This window comes from Cladophialophora yegresii (assembly GCF_000585515.1).
Source record: "Cladophialophora yegresii CBS 114405 chromosome Unknown aczIN-supercont1.1, whole genome shotgun sequence".
Classification (NCBI taxonomy): domain Eukaryota; kingdom Fungi; phylum Ascomycota; class Eurotiomycetes; order Chaetothyriales; family Herpotrichiellaceae; genus Cladophialophora; species Cladophialophora yegresii.
The window spans coordinates 2183894-2202058 of record NW_006913045.1 but is presented as its reverse complement, the minus strand read 5'-3'; the positions used below and the strand labels follow the sequence as shown (position 1 = coordinate 2202058).

General features: G+C 54.4%; 8 protein-coding genes across 8 annotated transcripts; 5 read left to right on the top strand and 3 right to left on the bottom strand.

Moving 5' to 3' along the window:
* Positions 1–698: 698 nt before the first annotated feature.
* A1O7_00779 (uncharacterized protein) lies at positions 699–2695 on the top strand (the record flags this gene model as incomplete). Its single annotated transcript, XM_007754820.1, has 2 exons — positions 699–741; positions 798–2695. The coding sequence occupies 2 exons, from the start codon at positions 699–701 to the stop codon at positions 2693–2695; spliced, it is 1941 nt and encodes a 646-aa protein (XP_007753010.1).
* A 709-nt stretch (positions 2696–3404) lies between these two features.
* Positions 3405–5041, top strand: A1O7_00778 (uncharacterized protein; the record flags this gene model as incomplete). Its single annotated transcript, XM_007754819.1, has 2 exons — positions 3405–3804; positions 3861–5041. The coding sequence occupies 2 exons, from the start codon at positions 3405–3407 to the stop codon at positions 5039–5041; spliced, it is 1581 nt and encodes a 526-aa protein (XP_007753009.1).
* Positions 5042–6430: 1389 nt separating this feature from the next.
* Positions 6431–7327, bottom strand: A1O7_00777 (uncharacterized protein; the record flags this gene model as incomplete). Its single annotated transcript, XM_007754818.1, has 1 exon — positions 6431–7327. One exon carries the CDS (start codon positions 7325–7327, stop codon positions 6431–6433), a length of 897 nt encoding a protein of 298 aa, XP_007753008.1.
* A 518-nt stretch (positions 7328–7845) lies between these two features.
* Positions 7846–8079, top strand: A1O7_00776 (uncharacterized protein; the record flags this gene model as incomplete). The annotated part of the gene is made up of 1 exon (XM_007754817.1): positions 7846–8079. A coding segment is annotated over one exon (234 nt), but the record flags the coding sequence as incomplete, so codon positions are not given.
* Positions 8080–9002: 923 nt separating this feature from the next.
* Positions 9003–10090, bottom strand: A1O7_00775 (alcohol dehydrogenase; the record flags this gene model as incomplete). Its single annotated transcript, XM_007754816.1, has 2 exons — positions 9003–9521; positions 9575–10090. 2 exons carry the CDS (start codon positions 10088–10090, stop codon positions 9003–9005), a joined length of 1035 nt encoding a protein of 344 aa, XP_007753006.1.
* A 2131-nt stretch (positions 10091–12221) lies between these two features.
* On the top strand, positions 12222–12608 carry A1O7_00774 (uncharacterized protein; the record flags this gene model as incomplete). The annotated part of the gene is made up of 1 exon (XM_007754815.1): positions 12222–12608. The coding sequence occupies one exon, from the start codon at positions 12222–12224 to the stop codon at positions 12606–12608; it is 387 nt and encodes a 128-aa protein (XP_007753005.1).
* A 1061-nt stretch (positions 12609–13669) lies between these two features.
* On the bottom strand, positions 13670–15612 carry A1O7_00773 (uncharacterized protein; the record flags this gene model as incomplete). Its single annotated transcript, XM_007754814.1, has 5 exons — positions 13670–13951; positions 14059–14520; positions 14578–15047; positions 15107–15511; positions 15585–15612. The coding sequence occupies 5 exons, from the start codon at positions 15610–15612 to the stop codon at positions 13670–13672; spliced, it is 1647 nt and encodes a 548-aa protein (XP_007753004.1).
* A 1367-nt stretch (positions 15613–16979) lies between these two features.
* A1O7_00772 (uncharacterized protein) lies at positions 16980–17825 on the top strand (the record flags this gene model as incomplete). The annotated part of the gene is made up of 1 exon (XM_007754813.1): positions 16980–17825. The coding sequence occupies one exon, from the start codon at positions 16980–16982 to the stop codon at positions 17823–17825; it is 846 nt and encodes a 281-aa protein (XP_007753003.1).
* Positions 17826–18165: the final 340 nt, after the last annotated feature.

Genomic DNA, 18165 nt, shown 5'->3' with positions numbered 1-18165 from the left:
ACAGCGACCTCAGTTTCAAGTCACAGAAGATATGTTCTCTCGCCACGCTCTTGATATTTTTCATTTCAGGGCATCCTTGCTATCTCATCGATTCGAAATTGAGAATCAGCTTCTTTCAGCCTCACTTGACCATTCCAACTTATGCTTGGGCCGCAGTGGACGTCACTTGACAGCAGACATGTCGTTCTGTTCGAGATACTTCACTCATTTGGTTTCTACGAGCATCCGACAGTTTCGTCACCCGTCACATGTGTTTGCCGTGGTAGCCGCACATGTCACTGCCTCAATGCGCACCGGAGTGACAGGCATCGCACTGCCTCCCAGAACAGATCGACTCTCATATGACTTGCCTGTTCTCTTGTTCATGTCATCTACTCTCGATTAGTTTCTCACTATCTTTCAAACCAAGCCTGGACTTTATTTCGACAGTCTTGAACAGCCACCCTCACGGAATACTTCGACCTGGCAGGCCGAAAGCGCCTATGGTTTCGGAGACCCAACTCCTCTGCACAGCTTCCATGGCGGAGCTAAACTAGTTGGCCACTTCCATACAAAGTCATCAGTCGTTTCGTTGATTACTCTGGACTATTTCAGACTCTGTGCCCCAAGGACCCAAAGCCTCCCTTTTAGTCCGCTTCTGGCATTCTATTGTCTCATAAGCAGAACAAAGGCGAGAAGGGCGACCGTCTCCCGACACCATGGCACCTAGCATTGTGAATCAGTCAGGTCTCCGTACGAAATGTGGGTGTCGTACTTGTTACCTTGTGTGTCGTCCACTGGCTGATGTGTTTGAACAGGGGTCATTCGGCCCGATGTTGACCGATCTCAGGTCCAACACAATCCACCCCGCAAGAGTGACCCGAGCGAGAGAGATACCAACGAAGCCCCTGGAGCGGAAGATGGCAAAGATCGACAGCTTCGCAGCTGGGCTGATGTTGCGCAAGGCTCGAAACAGACCCATTGTCCTCAGGCGAGTGGTTGTTTCATGCCTCAAGTCGCAGGAGTCCAGCCTTCTAATGTCAGTTACCCCACAAATCATTTACTCGGTGTCCCTCAGGAAGTCCGTGACGCGATCCTTGAACTTCTCTCTCCGCCGCAAGGGATTGCCGGCACTCGACCTGCTGTTGGGTACGAGAACTACCAGCTTGCTTGTAGGCAGACATTTCATGAGACATCCCGCCGATGGAACTCCCAACCTGTGGTCCTGGTGCCCGCCAATCGTGCCTCGGAATTCATCCATCGAACACTCGATGTCTCAGTACTCCACAGCAATGCTTACCACAATGTCAAGAGTCTTTTCCTCGAGATACGCCACGATGCTCCGAGTGGGGTCTTCTCTCAGATGGCCCAGGTCCTGAGACTGTCAACTCAACTTGAAGAACTCCATCTCTTCGGCGTTGGATCAGATGGATACGGCAAGCGCACCAGCTCGGTTGCCCATAGCTGTGGAAAGCACGACATGTCGATCGTGCCCCTGAAGTCCAAACTGCAGATTGACGGACAGCATTATCGGCGACGCCTTACACTGGTCAATGGTATCCCTTGGCTGCAACACCTCAAGGTCCTCGTTCTGGACAATCTCAACATGCCTTTGCTTCAAGCTCATGTGCTCATGAACAAACGCCAGCTTGAGAAACTCTACATCTCTGCGGATCCTCGAAGTGCACTGCATCGCGAGTACCCATTTTGTCCGGGGCTGGGGCTGGGGAATCTGGTTTGGCCAGTCCATGGCGATATGCCTCCGGTCAAAGAACTCCGTGTTGATGCAAACGCGATTCTCGACGCCAGCCAAATCGCTCTGAAAGTCGCCAAAACCCTGGAAAGCTTGGATTGGACTATCCCGGACGCGGCGTTCCAATTCCATCCCAACCAGTTCAGCTTTTACAGCCAGGCAACACTACTGCTGACACGATTGCCTATCGACGCTAGTCAATTGAGAGAACTTCGGGTGTGTGTGCATGGCCCGGTTTCCGAAGATCATTACCAGTATGGGAATTTCATGGGATCCTTCAAAGACTGTGTCTCCCGCATGCGGTCTCTTGAGCTAGTCGAACTCCATATGCACTCGAAGTCACCGTGGTTCGCAAACGAGTTCGTCGAGGCGCTTTCCCCGTCCGTCACTCGGCTCTATCTCACCGACCTCTGCGTGCATAGCAAGATCCGACTGCTGGGTGATTCTGTCGGCGCGAAGGTGGCCATAGACCTGAAACACCTCGAGGAAGTCGACAAGGCGGACGCAATTGGAGAAGACCTCACTCGGCAGGACTATATACCATTCAGTCGGAGCAAGCTGGGGTTTGTAGGGTACGAATATGACCTGAATCTCGATGTGAGGGCAGCTGCAAAGCAAGGCAAAGACATGTCAGTGTTCCTCAAGCTCAACGGAAGACTCTTGGACAGAGAGCGAAACCACCACCTCGCTAGTCTGCAAGGCACGTTTATCCCACCCAAGGAAGGATCAGTCGGAGAATACCGGGAGGACATCGACCCAGCAACGGCCGGACTCGTCGAAAAGAATCGCAAAGAGCTGACTGGCTGCATTCTCAACAATCACCATGAGTACTTTGGCAGTGAAGATGTCGCAGAGGTCGTTTTCCGTCACGAACCAGTCGCGAAAGGCGGCCACTACAGTTACCCTGTGATCGAGGAGGTTGAAAATGTGTTCAAATGCTCCAACCACTGGCTGAGCAAGTGAGGGCGCGGCCGAAAGAAGAGGAAGTTGTGACATCAGGATTTCTACCTGGCAGACGGGGTACAAGAGCCCAGCCAGTGTCGCGGACCAAACACTAGTTCAAGGGTAGATGGCCCTGCTGATTTCATATTTGCTTTTTTCTCCCCGGCTGGTATTGTGTGGTGATGCGACAAAGTCTGCTCCCAAGGGTGCTTGCTGGGGGTCATCAGTTTGCCTTTCATTTTCCCCCTGGGTATTATCGCGATGCGGAAATGTCTGCTCCCACGAGTGCTTAATGGGGGCATCTAGTTCGGATTGCTTTCTTTTTCCTTTCTTTTTCCATAGCTTCGTTTAGACAGGGACATGCGGTTGGACACAGAATAGAGAAAACCGATTCATTATTCAAGAAACCGCTGTCCAGAAGTCGAACTTTTCCTTCACGTTCCGTGTGGATTCATATACTCAAAGTTAGACGTCACGTTCGAGGAGACATGCCCTACGAAAGTCAAGACATGATCCTGGCATGGTGCGGGTGTGTCTAGGCCTTCCCCAATCGGGTGCTTGGCGCCCCTGTCGAAAGCCTAACTGTTACTGGCTGTCGCTTGTCCACCCCAAACTTTCCGTGGTACTCCGTACGTGGCTCGTATCTCGATTCAGGTCGTCACTTGCCCGTCACATCAACTGACTCAAACCTTGCATTGAGCCATTCTTTGCTAAGCTCGGAGAACTTAACATGCAGCACGACGCAGGGCACTCTGTCGCCTCTCCTGCCTCGCCTTCCCAGCCTGCCGACAGCAATGACCTCGTTCCGTCCTCCACGTCACTGGCCGGCCGAAAGCGAAAAGCTGGTGGCGCTGGGTCTCGTGGCGTTGCAAGCCTCACCCCCGAACAGCTTGCCAAAAAGCGTGCCAATGATCGAGATGCCCAGCGCGCTATCAGGGAGCGCACGAAGCACACTATTGAGAACTTGGAGCGCAGGATAGAAGAGTTGACGTCCCAACAACCGTATCAGGAGCTGCAGGAAGTCATCCGCCAGAAAGATGCTATTCAAGCCGAAAATGAAGAGATCCGGAGGAGGCTGGCCTCGGTCATGTCGCTCATCCAGCCCATCATTGGGGCCCAAGGCCTGACTGGTATGGCTCTTGACCTGCAACAGAGCGCAGCCCTCTGCTGACTGATTTCCGACCAGATCTTGCCACTGCTGCCCAAAACAACGTCCAGGCTGGAATAGGCCGGCAGACGCCCCATCCTGCCTTTACACCCGCCACCAGTGCTTCCCCAAATCCGGCCTACTTCACCACACAGCAACATGGGAGAACAGCTTTCTCCGGGCCGCCCAGCACGACGCATGGCCAGATGGGAGCATCTGCATACCAACCCGCGTTCACGGCTGAAGGAACAGAAGAGGCCCGGTCTTGGCCTGTGTCAAGGGATGCTCTCAGCCTCCAGCGAGACAACCTTCAGCGAGGCCTCGAGCTGAACGACAGCGGAGAGCGAGTCAATTTCAGCTTCTTACTGGATAGCTTCGGATTAAGGCCGAGCAACAGCCACCTCGATAATCTGCATTCTCCACAACAGTCCCCGCCATCAAGCCAACATCCGGCTTATACTACAACTGCCGCCAGTCTGTCGGAGCATTTGCAGGTCCCTGCCGCACCTTGGAGCATCCTCCCTAAAATCGGCCCGCCGACGTGTCCTCTCGACCGGCTCCTCCTCAACTTCCTGCACTCCCGTGAGCGCGAACCGACCAGGGCGAATGGGACAGTTCCACCTTCATACCCTTCCGTGTCATCACTTCTGAATCCATCCGGGAATCTTGCACTGGACCCTTTATCCCAGTTTATGACCGACATCATATCTAAATTTCCCGACATCTCAGAACTGCCTAGTCAGGTAGCGACTTTGTTCTGCATGTTCAGTCTGATGCGGTGGCAAATCCATCCGACGCAAGAGAACTATGAGCGGTTGCCCGAATGGCTACATCCCGTTCCCATACAGTTATATACCTCACATCCGGCCTGGATAGATCACCTCCCGTGGCCTCGCTTGCGCGAGAAACTCGTTGCAAATTCGCAGGACTACCCCTTTGACAACTGGTTCATCCCTTTCACCTCGGGCCTTAGTGTCAATTGGCCTTACGACCCGGTCGACTGTCTCCTGAGCACGTCTGAGCAGGATGAACCCGTCATGAACCCGGTCTTCGAGCGACATATCCGTCGGCTCGAAAACTGGAGCCTGGGGTCATTATTTGCCGACACGTTCCCGGAGCTGGTAGAGACAACGAGGATTTCGGACAGGGAGTCTATGGGGATCACGCCGAGCCTGGAGTCGCGGAAGAGGGATAAAAGTATTCCGTCATCGACAGCATGATTCCACCGGAAGAGGAGGCGACTCTCTAACACGGCCAAAACAAAAGCACAAATGCATCTGCCATGGTAAATCCGTGGCAATCTGATATCTTCTGCGAAATGGAAATGAGAAATATCAAGCATCACGGGCTATCCGCCGTTCACAATTCGAGCCGAGCTGAGCTGGGGCACGGCCGCGACCCCGTTCAAATAGAGAACTTGAGAACAATAGTCAGACTTGCAAAAAGCCGTGGAGATGTATGATTTCCAAGGATATCTGACCATCCCAAGGGACAGCGAAGAGAACTGTTTTCAAACCCTGCCTGCGCTGTAACCTCAAGCTCGTCATTTCCGCTGAGTTGATTCTCCACCAAGCCTGCCATTCTCATCTCGGAGCGATTAGGGTTCTTCTTCTGGTACAGCAAGATGGAGCGCCTACCATCGTAGCCTCGTCGCGGTGCTCCTGGACTAGCGAGTGCGGCAGCAGCCGCGGGATGGCATCGGTGCGCAGCATGAAGGCGCCGCGATACAGCTTCAACCCGTGATTTCGGCCTTTAGATAGTTTGTACTGTATATTTCTGTCTCTTCCTGTTGAGATCTTCTTCAATGGTACCCGTCTTCATTTTCATGTACTTGGCAGATTGAAAAGACCCGATCTGATCTCCATTGTCTTTATCTTCAAATAATGCCCAACCACAATCGTGCCACTCATTTGGCGGCCTCAGCCTGGGCAGACAAGTCAACCACTGTGAACTCTGAGGCGCATGGCGGGGACTGGAACATCGTACACGAGGTGGCGAGGTACGCCTTCTTGGTGGTGCGAAGACTAGCCGCTGATTTTGAGGCAGTAGACCTTACACTGCCGTTCTCTGACGAGATATACTACAGCGATTGGGCCTCTGGAAATACTATATACCGTATGGTTGACCCTACCCTATAGTCTGACATATCCGTCATGCCATGCTCAAGCGTACCTTGTATCCAGCTCTACTCAGACACAGGCACTGAGGGCGTGGCACTGTTGTCGCTGGGACTGAGTCTTCTACTGTCAAACACGCTCCGCGTGAATACTGTAGCCGGCATCCTTCACGCAGAGCTCCCGACCTCGCTGAACCCGAAATGTCGTCTATTAGCGCCGTGCCATGCCGTTTTGCAGTTGCATTTTCCACGCCCTTCATTGGGACTCGTATCATCGTGAAAACGCGACCATCCCTGCCAGTGCTGCCAGGCCTTCTGGTTGACATGGTAGCGACCGACCAACCGACCGACCGACGGGGTTACTCACCAATACCTGAGTCATGGTCACGAAGTCTTGCCCATTCGTCCTCAGGATACAGCATCTTCGAGTCTTGCCCGCTCGGGCTCACGTACAGCACCTTCGCTAATGCACGCCCATTCATCCGTCCACATTTCATGACGCAACCTTCGGAGCATATTTCGCACTTGCCGCATCAAACAGCTGGCTCTTCTCTTCCAGGTCCCTTAGCAAAGCATGCCTCGCATCCTTCTCCCTCAATTGCTGCAACAACCCCTGCAAGACATCCTCTTTCTTCCCCATCACACTGGCGAGCACGACACTGTTAGCCACAGCTTGTGTATCTGCGTTCTCGATGCTCATAGCCTGTTGTAGCGCCGCCTCGGCCTCCTCCAGTCTACCCAGATGGATCTCCGACACGGCCTGCCCGACCAGCGCGGTGGTGGAAGCCGATCCGGGAGCGCTCGCCAGCTCCTCAAACACATAGTACGCCGACTGATACTTCTCGGCCCCTCCCTCGCGCAGGTTCGTCCAGCTCTCCGCCAGATTAATCAGCAGCGAGTCCTGCGCCCAGCGCTTCGCGGCCGCGACTTCCTTGACTGCGAGATCCGTGCGATGTTGGAACAGGTGGATCTGCACCAGCAGGGCCACGGCCTCGAGCGAGCCCTGATGCTTGCTGAGCAGGTCGACGGCCTTGGCGTACTCGGCGTGGGCGGCCAGGACGGTCCCCGCGCAGATCTGTACCACGCTGTCCTCGCCATCCGAGTCGGCTAGCGAGAGAGCCGTCTCAAGAGCGGACTGTCCGTTGCCCGCTGCGTCCTGGGCGAGTGCCACGATCGAGCGCGAGGCCGCGTCCTGGGATTGTTTGAGCGAGGAAATGACGGTCGAGGACTGCCCTTGGGCGATTTGGGCGCGGTATTTTAGGATCTGTGCGTTGCGTTTGTTGTCCGCGGAGAAGGCCGCGGTGTCGAAGGAGAGGACGGCCGGGTAGGCGTGTGTGAAGAATGCGGTCGAGATGTTGAGGAGTTCTGTGCGGAGTGCTCCCGTTAGCATGTAGGTTGGGGGTAGAGGGGGAAGGGGTAAGCGCACCGCCTTCGCCGGAGAATGGGTCCATGGTGAGAGGAGAGGGGAGAAATGTACGGCGGGGGTTCAGGGAGGTTCTGCTATGCTGGTTTGTGTAGAAAGACCAGCAAATCGTTGGTATCGGCAGCCCGTACTTCGTACGGTGTCAACATTTAAATCCAAAGAGGCAGGTACGGCGAGTTGACGTTCGCCGCAGGTGCGCAGTTAGCGGTGAGTACGGGGGAGTAGCTAGACATCAGGGACAGTTAGTTTAGTCGCTGCCCCATGAACAACTACCGTACACACCGCCCAGGAGATATCAGTCGCTGTCCAAAACTTAAGCACCTTTCCTCTCCTCCCTATTCGACGTGTGAAACATACAACTCAATCAAGACAACCAACCAGAACACCCAGTCTCAGCGCGTGGGCCAACCACTGCCTCACCCACTCAGTCACTTCCACCCTCCCTCCCATATCTCGTCTCCACCATGCCCCGCCCTCCCGCCCCCCGCCCAGGCACAGGCCCATTCAGCTTCAATTTCTCGCACAAGTATACGTACAACAGCATCCTCCTCGACCACCAGGCAATCCAGACGCGGAAGGCCGTCAGCCGCGTGAGGGGCAATTATCACCTTTTCTTGGTGCGCAACCAGCCGCGCAAACCGTTGTTCAATGTCCACATCGAGAATCACCCGCTTGGGCTGGGGGCGAGGAGGGTGTGGCGCCAGGTGCCGAGGATGAGGGAGGAGTAGGGTACGGAATACGAGGCTTGTCATGACAGGCAGTGCGAGTGCGAGTATGATGTGACTGCGACTGCGATTGCTGGTATCGCGGCCTCAGCTGTGATGGTTTTGAGGGCTTGTGGGGTGCTGGCTTTGCTTTGGCGTCAGTACGTGCTTGTATAAGGACAGTCGCCTGTGGGCGTGTCTTTGCTTTGGCCTCGGTACCGCCTGTTTACGACGATGATGGCTCGTGGGAGCACGTCTTTGCTTCGCTGTCAATATGCGGGTTTACGACGATGATGGCGCTTGGGATCTCCTCTCTGCTTTCGTGTCAGTATGTGCGCTTACGGCGATTGATGGCTTGTGGGATTGCGTGTCTGCTTTGGCGCTGGGATGCGCGTTTACGACTATGATGGCTCTTAGGATCGCGTCTTTGCTTTGGCGTCAGTGTGCGCGCTTACGACGATGATGGCTTGTTGCTGACGTCTCTGCTCCGCGTCGGTATGCGCGTCTACCACGAGGATGGCTTGTGAGATTTACTCTCTGCTCTGGCGTCGGTATGCGTATTTACGGGGATGATGGCTCTTGAGATCTCCCCTCTGCTCTAGCGTCAGTACGCGCGGTTACAACTATTTAGTTATCTCTGCTCTGGCTCGGGACTCATAACCCCCGGCGTTCTGGATGATCGCTTTGAGATGGCTGTATGAGTACGGACAGACCACCAAATATTGGTGCTCGGAATATGTTTTATGGTTACAGGAATGCAGGGAGGCTACCTCACATCTCTACTTCAACCTTAGACATGAGAAAATCTCTCGGCTCAGATCATCGAATTTTGGTCCTCAGGAAATATTTTATGGTTACAAGGATACTTGGAGGCTATCTCACATCTCCCTACCTCTCTACCTCGACATTTTCGAATGAGAAATCGGGTTGAAGCTTCCCTACTCCTTCAGTGGGACGGTGTCCACGAACAAGGCCTTTGCAAATGCCTCGGGATACCGACCACCATGAACCTCGGCCGCGTCAATCACCTTTCTGATTTTCTCGTTGTCTTCCCTCGATATCTTGATGTTCAAAGCACCCATGTTTTCGTCAAAGTTCTTCACCTTGGTTGTGCCGGGGATGGGGATGATATCGTCACCCTGGGCCATCAGGAAAGCCAGCACAAGTTGGCCTGCCGTGCAGCCCTTCTCATCGGCCAAGGCCTTCAAGTCGTCCACCAGTTTCAAGTTCTTGGGGAAGTTCTCCTCGCTGAATCTGGGTGCAAATGTGCGGAAGTCGCCTTCTTCGAAATCACTCCGGCTCCGGATGCTGCCGGTCAAAAAGCCTCGGCCGAGCGGTGAGTATGCGACGACGGCAACGCCCAGCTCTCGACATGTCTTGAGGAGATTGATCTGTGGGCTCTCAATGTCCATCGAGAACGGACTGTACTCGATTTGCACAGCATCGATGTGCACGACCTGGTTTGACTGTCAGCGGGTATCGATTTGGGGGAACACTAACTACGCCTTACCTTGCAAGCCCTCTTGAGAGTTTCTGCACTGCACTCGCTCAGGCCCAGGTACTTGACCTTGCCGGCATCTTGCAACTCCTTCATGACCTTGACTGTGATCTCGATAGGTTGATCGGCTTGCACTCTGTGGCAGTAGTACAAATCAATCTGATCAACACCCAGCCGGCTCAAGGACTTGTCGACAGCCTGTCTGATATAGTCGGGCTCGTTCCTCACGGATCTCTCTCCAGTCTTGGGGTCGACATAGTTGGCGAACTTTGTGCAAAGGAAGATCTCCTCCCGCCGACCAGGGTTCTTCTTGAACCAACGACCGAGCAGATCTTCGTTGTCTCCATACATGTCTGCAGTGTCCCAGAAACGTTCTCCAGACTCGTACACGTGATCGAGGAAGGCGTATCGTTCTTCGTCGGGCTTGGGTTTGCCGTAAAATGCTGAGAGACCCATTAGGCCGAAGCCGAGGGCTGTCACTTCTGGGCCATTCTTGCCGAGCTTGCGGGTTGGAAGCTGTGGCGCCATTGTTCACGATTGGGATATTACGTTGAAGCTTGTAGTTGAAGTTGAAGTTGAAGTGATTGTGAGCAAGACCCGGAGCGAGGCTGAGGACCATAAAATATATACTTCCTCATGTGGAGAAATTTCAGGAAGCAGTGATTGGCAACGAATGGAACGGATTTTTTGCTATCATGAAGTCAGTAGAATCTCCCTCTTGGGGCTGCCGGCGCTCGGTTTGCGTCGACTCTCCATATCTCCGGGACACTCGGTGTTAACTCCGACATTGCCTGATAGGGACCACTCCCCCACCTCTGCCCTCTGATGTCATCACGACCCCTTGGGCCATTCCGACTCGCTTTCACTGTCTTGCCCGAAGGTGTCGGTCTTACGAGCTACACTCTCCTTCTTTCGGTGGCTGCGTCGCGAGTGCTCCGGATTCCTTCGGGGTTAAGTTCTCCCTTCGATGGCAGTACCTCTCCTCGGCTTTCCCGCATGCGGCCGCCTCGTCCGCACGACGACTGATATTGTTAAGCAGCAACTGCTGGTAACAGCATCCTCGATCAACTACCACCTCCAAAGCGTCTCAGTGACGCGTCAATGGCATGTGTCATTGCTTCACGATCCCTACTTCTCATTACTAATTAATCATCTGCGAAACAGGCTGCAGATGGTGCTGCATTTGTGGACTATGTGCTTGTGCCTCCCAGGAGCTCATACCGCAAAGACGGGCTCGACCGAAGAAGCGAAGTTCGGAAGAGCTATTCCGGGCTCACATCCCTGCTACTAACATCACGTTCGTGATAGTCAGGTCAGTCAGGTCCAGGTTTGGATCCGGATGACCATGTCCTGTACAATACCACCACACCATACCTGATGTGTTGTTGATTTCCAATCGCGCGTGGCGGGGAACTCCACGCACACTGTGCGAACCGATCAATATCTGCTTCAAGGATATTAAAAACAAGCTGGCACTATCCTGCAAGGCCGTTGCGGATGCGGAAGCATGGCTCGAGGCGCGTTTATGGTGCCGGATTTTACTGCTGGTCACTACTTCCACTCCCTTCACGATCGGAGTCCATGAAGGTCATCCCACTCGATACCAGAAGGCGCAGAATGACAGGCTGGTCGAACGCAAAAGCTCCAGGAGACGGTGGATACCTTTGGACAATGGGCAGGTGAAGCTACGTGCCTTCCACATTTTCCACCACCTGCTTGCCATGGCCTGGGCTATCGCAATTTGTTCAGAAGGGGTAATATCCAGCCATTAAACGGTCAGTGATATCATTCTTCGTTGTCAACTAAATCCGCGGGCAGCTCGTACTACACTGATCCCGTATCTGGTGATCAGCTTGGTTCCACTGCTACAAATTTCATCCTCTTGTCACTCGGCAGAGGCAAAGCCCAGACATGCAGACTTTCGAGCTGCGTGCCCAGGAGATATGCTAATACCAGGGTATGAGATCTCTTCTGTGCCTGATTCTCGTCTCCTAACAACGGGCTCATGTGATCATCTCGGGAACCTGGTCTCAATTGTTGGTTCCCTGGAGGTAAGGAAGATCGTCGTGCTGATAAGCGTGGGGCTGGCCTCATCACCTCGCGATATGCCAGCACCAATCTACGTCCTGCTTCTAATTAGCTGAACGGCTATTAATCATTCCCAATACAGACTTCCGCCCTGCCACTGGAGGACTTCAGTGTATCAGTCATTGCAGGGCGACCTCAAGTATCACCCCGAGCCAGAACAACTGGGAGGAAGACCAGTCTATATTTCACCCCGGTATGCCTCCCAGTTCTTCAGTCGCCAGAACAGCGACACATCGACACCGTCTACTCTCAATCCCAGCCGGAAGGGATGTAGACCGATGCAGCACAGATTCCTGACTCCCAAATAATCATCCGCTGTATCACGCCGATAACGGGTGACGGGGTTACGGCGCCGGCGAAGCTCCTTTCTCCGGTCCGGTCAGGCATTCCATCTCTACTCACCTTCGACCCTCGTGGTTTTTATACGGAGTACCGAATTACATATGCACGCCTCTCATGCACTGCCAGTGGCTCAGTCATCTACATCAGTGGGCTCTGATCAATCACACATATCATTCGATTGTCGTTCTGGGACTATCCCCCACCGATAACCTCGACCATCGCAACAAGAATGGCCATGACCACAACCGCTCCCTCTCCCTCTCACCACCTCGCCCGCCTTATCGGCCCGGCCCTCCTCACCATCTCCATAGCAGAATCTGTCAACGCGCACATCTGGGCCTCCAGCAGCCATCCGACAATCTTCCTCAACGGCTCCATCATTTTCGTCAGCGGTCTCGCCATCGTGCGGCACCACAACCTCTGGACGACCGGCTGGCCCGTTCTCGTGACGCTGAGCGGCTGGAGCGGCCTGGCCCTCGGGTTAACACGCATGCTCGTCCCGGAGATGGTGTTGGAAAGCGTGAAGAAGGCCAAACCCAGGGACGTCAGGGCTGGGGCCCTTGTGGTAGCGGCTGTCGGGGGAGCCTTGACTTTGTGCGGGTATTTGGCGGCTTAGGCGTGGTCAGTGGTCATCCGCTGGGAGCCGCGAAGGGGAGTCTACTGTTACGAGTCTTGGGGCTTTACTTGACGGTTCGCATGGCATGTTGAGGGAGGTGTTGATTTGTCGACTCATGGGCCCGTGGGAGTGTCCGGCGACTGAATGAGCGCCTGTCTCTCGCTTATCGCAATTGCCTACATGTCTCAGGGCTAGACCTGGCAATTTGCATGCCGAGGTGAGCTGTTGAACTGTTGAGTTGTTGACTTGGGGGACTCGTAGGGGTGGTTGGGTGAACGATGAGCGCATTTCTCATCTACACTACTCGGCACCCAAGATACCTATCGGTTAGTCCTTCCTATCGGTCACATTACCAGTCCGAGCGCATTGAAACACAGGGGCACGCGTCTTCCGTGCACACCGGAGCGCAATACTTTTGACAGGAACAGACACGGTGTTGAGGGAACCTCCTGGTTGTCGCTGCATAACATCTTGTCTCGTCTTTTTGTTCATCCATGCCATACTCATCCATGCCATACTCATCCATTCCATACTCATCCATTCCATACTCATCCATCCCGTACTCATCCCTTACAGAGATCGATCTTCCGTCCCGGGCCAAGGCAGAGCAGAGTATTCTTCCTCCGAACGCGATGCAGATAGATACACCAAGACTGGCAGAAAAACGGAGTCTATAGTGCTTAGAAATCGATAATCCATCTTGATCCAAGGGGAGCACAGTATATCCCTCCCGCATACGACGCACATAGGGACACGAACTCGGAAGAGAAGAGAGTCTAGGGGTGCTGCTGAGCCTTGGGGAAGATGCATGCCGAAATGCCCTCGGTTTCAACAATATCGAACTTTGTCCTCCGTATCAGACTTGCTTATACCCTATGGCTTCATGAGTCCGAAATCATTCTTCCGGTACTTAGTTCGTCCGCCTCAGAATCAACTGTGATTGACTGGGTGCCCCATGACGAGCAGGATCTATGTCTAAGGCTTCTTCTTCTAGTCCAATTGCCCCTCGTCTGATGCTGCACAGAGCAGTGACGCTGTCCACCCTAGCGCCTAGGCAAAAATCACTCCCTGCCAGCATTCTCATTGACATTCGTGGTACCTTTGTCGGCATACGAGTCCTCGACTTGACTGACTGTCCCGAGGTCGTTAGCGGCCGTGGTCTTCTCCTGCACGCGGCCGCCCTTGGTCTCTTCGAGGGCTTGCTGTTCGATTGCCGCCTTCTCTTCCTCGGACGCCTCGTACCAGTTGTGCGCGACGTGCATGTCGTCGCCGAAGACGTGGCCTATCTCTTCGAGGGTCCGGCCTTTCGTCTCGGGGAAGAGGAAGTACATTATCACGATGTACTAGTGGCGAGGGCGTTCTGGTTAGCACTTATTCTTCTCTGTGACACTGCTGCCATTTCAAGACTGAGACAGAAGTCCAGGTACAACTCTAAGCAAAATGTACTCACCACGACGCTCGGAATGATCAACACCAAGTAGAACTTCCAGCCGATTTCGTTCAATGCCACAGGCGCGGCAACAAGCGTGACCTCGCTGGCCAGGTAGAAGGCCGACAGACCCATTGCCACTCCCGCTGGTCTCAAATGGTTGGGGAAGATCTCAGACACATAGACGTACTGAGTGGCGTCGATGAAGAAACACCACCAGACGATGTAGAACCAGATGAAGAAGACGCCCGCGCGGAGACCGGCCTCGTTGTCCGTGTTGAGGAATGAGGCCGTGAGGGCGCAGAGGAATATCACAGATACCACGCAACCGATGGACCCGATGAGCATGAAGCGCCGGCGGCCGAAACGGTCGATGTACAATGCCGTCCAGGTGTTGCCGATTAGTGTAAAAGTGGTCCAACAGGCATTGAGCAGGAGGGGAATGTCGCCGCTTAGCCCCAGGCTTGCGTAGATCAAAACTCCCTGTAGCAATAGTCAGTTTGAGCTCTCGTTCTGCTTAAAAGCGAGGTAAATGCCTACGTAGTTCGTCATTACAAAAATACCTAAGAACTGGTCTCCCCACATCAAAATGCAGGCCATCAAAGTACGTTTTCTGTTAGCGGGGGTAGAGAAGAGCTCGGCGAATTGTCCGTGGCGGCCCCGGGACATGCTTGCATCCATTTCGTACTGCTTCTCCATGAGCCAGAACTCGCGTCGAGCAACGACGTGCTCCGTGTCGCCCGGCGTTGCATGGAGTCGTTTGACCACGTCGAGAGCCTCTTGGCGGCGTCCTTTGGAGAGAAGCCAACGTGGGCTGAAGGGGACAATCTTGCTTCCGGCGAGCAAGATAAGAGGGAAGACGACTTGGAATGCCAAGGGGAATCGCCAGGCAAACTGCGCGGCTGGATCCGTGGCCGACATGTGGAAACAGGCATACCCGAGCCAGCCAGCCAGCATGTAGCCGACCGCGTACATGATGCCAGTGACGCAGACCATAGCTCCTCGGGTCTCTGCGGAAGTACGGTCAGCGACTGAGCAGGAAGCAAGGCATGATAATGGCACCACTTACCCGGTGTTGATACTTCTGCTTGGTAGATCGGAACAACACATGCAAGGATGCCAGAACCCATTCCGGCAATGAATCGGCCGACGAGGAACATTGCCATGTCGACCGCTCCAGCACAGAGAGCGCCTCCCACAATGAGAATGACCGACCCGATTTGCATGGTTCGTTTGCGGCCATACTTGTCGGCAGACCAAGCCTGGGAAATGCAGCCTACGATTGCACCGGCGGAGTTGACCCCGTTCAAGGCACCGATCATGTTGGTGGTATGGGCATAGCCGGGCTCTCCTGCCACGGCTAGATTAAAGTACGAGTAGAAGTTGGGTTGCCCGACGGTCGACCCAATGATGGCAAGGCCATAGGCGGTGGATATCGTGCCTATGGCCACGAAGATGACGACCCATAGGTTGTCTGTGAGCAAAGGTTAGCTCTTGACGACCACTACAGGCAAAAAGATATGGTCGCTTGAACAAGGAGGACTCACATTGATTGACGATGATTTTGTGCAACATCCTGGGCAGATCACCCAGCGAACAACTCGCAGACAGAAAGGTAAAGGAGAGCAGGCCAAGAGACGGATGTCAAGCAGGTGCCAGAGCTAGATAGTTTTGTAGGAAGCTCCCTGCGCTGTTTTCCACCTTATCATGCCCTGGATGATCCATCACCGCCATGATGGAATCCCCAACTGCAAGGGCCGAAGCCGAGGATAAGTGGCCAGTGACCGAACGAATAGGCAGGAGAACTTGTAGATCATTCAACCCCTGCCTCTGAGTCAGTGGGAAGGGATTCAGAATCCGAGGAGCAATTAGGCCGCACGAAGTGGACAGTGGATATCGAGTGCAGCGTGCGGGGAAGGCTGTGAGATGTTGGGTCCTGAGACGAGGCGTGGTTGCAGGGAAGTATGCAGTAGCCGCGAGGTTGCGCTCGTCTGATCGACATGGAGAGCTTTCCAGGTTCTCGCAACAGGCCTCATCGTGGACGGAGCCTAAGTTGTGCAGCGCTTCTGACAGGAGAGGCCAGCACATGCTCGGGTCGACATAACAAGACGCTGCGAAGACGCGGCTCAAAAGCTTCTCTAGCGCGTCAAGGTTCGCTTAGCAGGTGGTGGGATGGGTTTTTCCCGGCATGGCTGTACACGTCGGAGCTCGGAACCAGACATTTGCAAAAGAGCCGAGAGAGCGAGGCAAGAGTAGAAGAGTGACCGTCGAGCTGATACAGCGTGGCCATTCATCAATACTTTTGTGGCCTCAGTTGAATATAATCGTTACTGTATGGAACTGTGAAATGGAAGTGAGGCGGCAATAATCGAGGCGGAAGGTGCGTCACTGCAGGACACGTGATCGCGCCCGGATGAGGTTGAGGCGCGACATATTCTCTGTCCATGTTTACTACCGTGCAGAGGAAAATCGCTTGATCTCAACAGGATGATGGAAGTCGCTAGGCAAAGCCGGCATCCCGGCGGTGACTCCCTTCAGCGAGCGTGCGAGGTCGAACTTGAAGTTGTTTTCCCCAACTTCTCCACGGTGGCCAACTCCATCCCCACGCTTCTCCAGAAGCTCAAACGCATGCAGAGTAAGCGTGGGTCTCGGATATCTCGAACATCAAGTCCTCCTGACTGTCTCGAAAGCCAACAGCCCCGCCGACCGGGAAGTGGCCGGCGTACGATACCGTCGCCGTTCTCGCCGTGTGAAGGTAGGCATTGTCATACCGAGCTTGTACACTTCTAGGGCGCCGATTTGGCTACTCACAGGACCAAATGCAACAAGTCTGAGATACCACAGAGTGTGCATGCCGGACAGTCGAGACAAGACAGCACATAGCAGAACTGAAGATAAAGTCAGCCTCAAAAGTGATATCAGCCACAGATTACAGCTACATCATGTCCGCCGACCAAAGTCCAATCTACCCCGACCTCCGTGGCAAGGTCGCACTGGTGACAGGAATCGGCCAAGATGGTCCTTCCGACAATGACAAGTGGGGCAACGGCGCTGCCATCTCGCTCGCACTAGCGCGCAACGGCGTCAAAGTGTTCGGGTGCGACATCAACCTCTCGGCAGGGGAGACGACAAAGTCACGGATCGAGGCGCTCGTGCCCGACGCCGTGGTCGACGTGGTCACCGCGGACGTCACCCAATCCTCAGACGTCGAGAAGTTCGTGAAGGCCTGCATGACCAAGCACGGCCGCATCGACATTCTCGTCAACAACGTCGGACGCAGCGAACGAGGTGGCCCCGTCGAGATGAGCGAGCAGGTCTGGGATTCCCAGGTCAGCCTCAATCTGAAAAGCGTGTACCTGACGAGCCACTTCGTGCTGCCCATCATGGAGGCCCAGGGGGCCGGTGCTGTCGTTAGCATCTCCAGTGTGGTGTCGACGCGGTATGCGGGCAAGCCGCAGGTTGCGTACGCGGCGACAAAAGCCGCGGTCACGCAGTTCACTAAACATACGGCCGTCATGTACGCGAAGAAGGGCGTGCGGTTGAACGCCGTGCTGCCGGGCCTGATGTTCACGCCGCTCGTGCAGACGCTGGCGCACAAGTACGCCGGCGGAGATTACGAGGGCATGGTGCAGACGAGACACAACCAGGTGCCCACGGGCCAAATGGGAACGTCAACGGATGTGGCTAACGCGGTGGTCTTCCTGTCGAGTGACGTGGCGGCAGGGTATATTACTGGGCAGAAATTGGTGGTCGATGGAGGCATAACCTCAAGTACGGGGAGGACTTGAAGCGAGCGACTCAAGCAAATTACAAGCTGGGGTTGTCAATTTCCTCCGTCTTACACAAAATTGTAGACGCGGGCGTTCAGTCCGCGATGGTGTTGTACTGTACACTGTATGTGCTGGCAAACCTTGTCTACCTCTGGCCAGTGTAGCCGGTGAGCTGGTCTCCTGGTGTACCTGTGTAGATCAGAGTCCCAGTTCGTCAGCGAGCCTACGCATCCGGCGCGATATCGTCTGAAGAATGATATTGCCTCAAGATTTTGATGCATTCACCTAGCGGCGCACTCAATGCCGAACAAAGCAGACAGGTGGCTTGGAAACGTTATGGCAGGCATCGATTCATTGC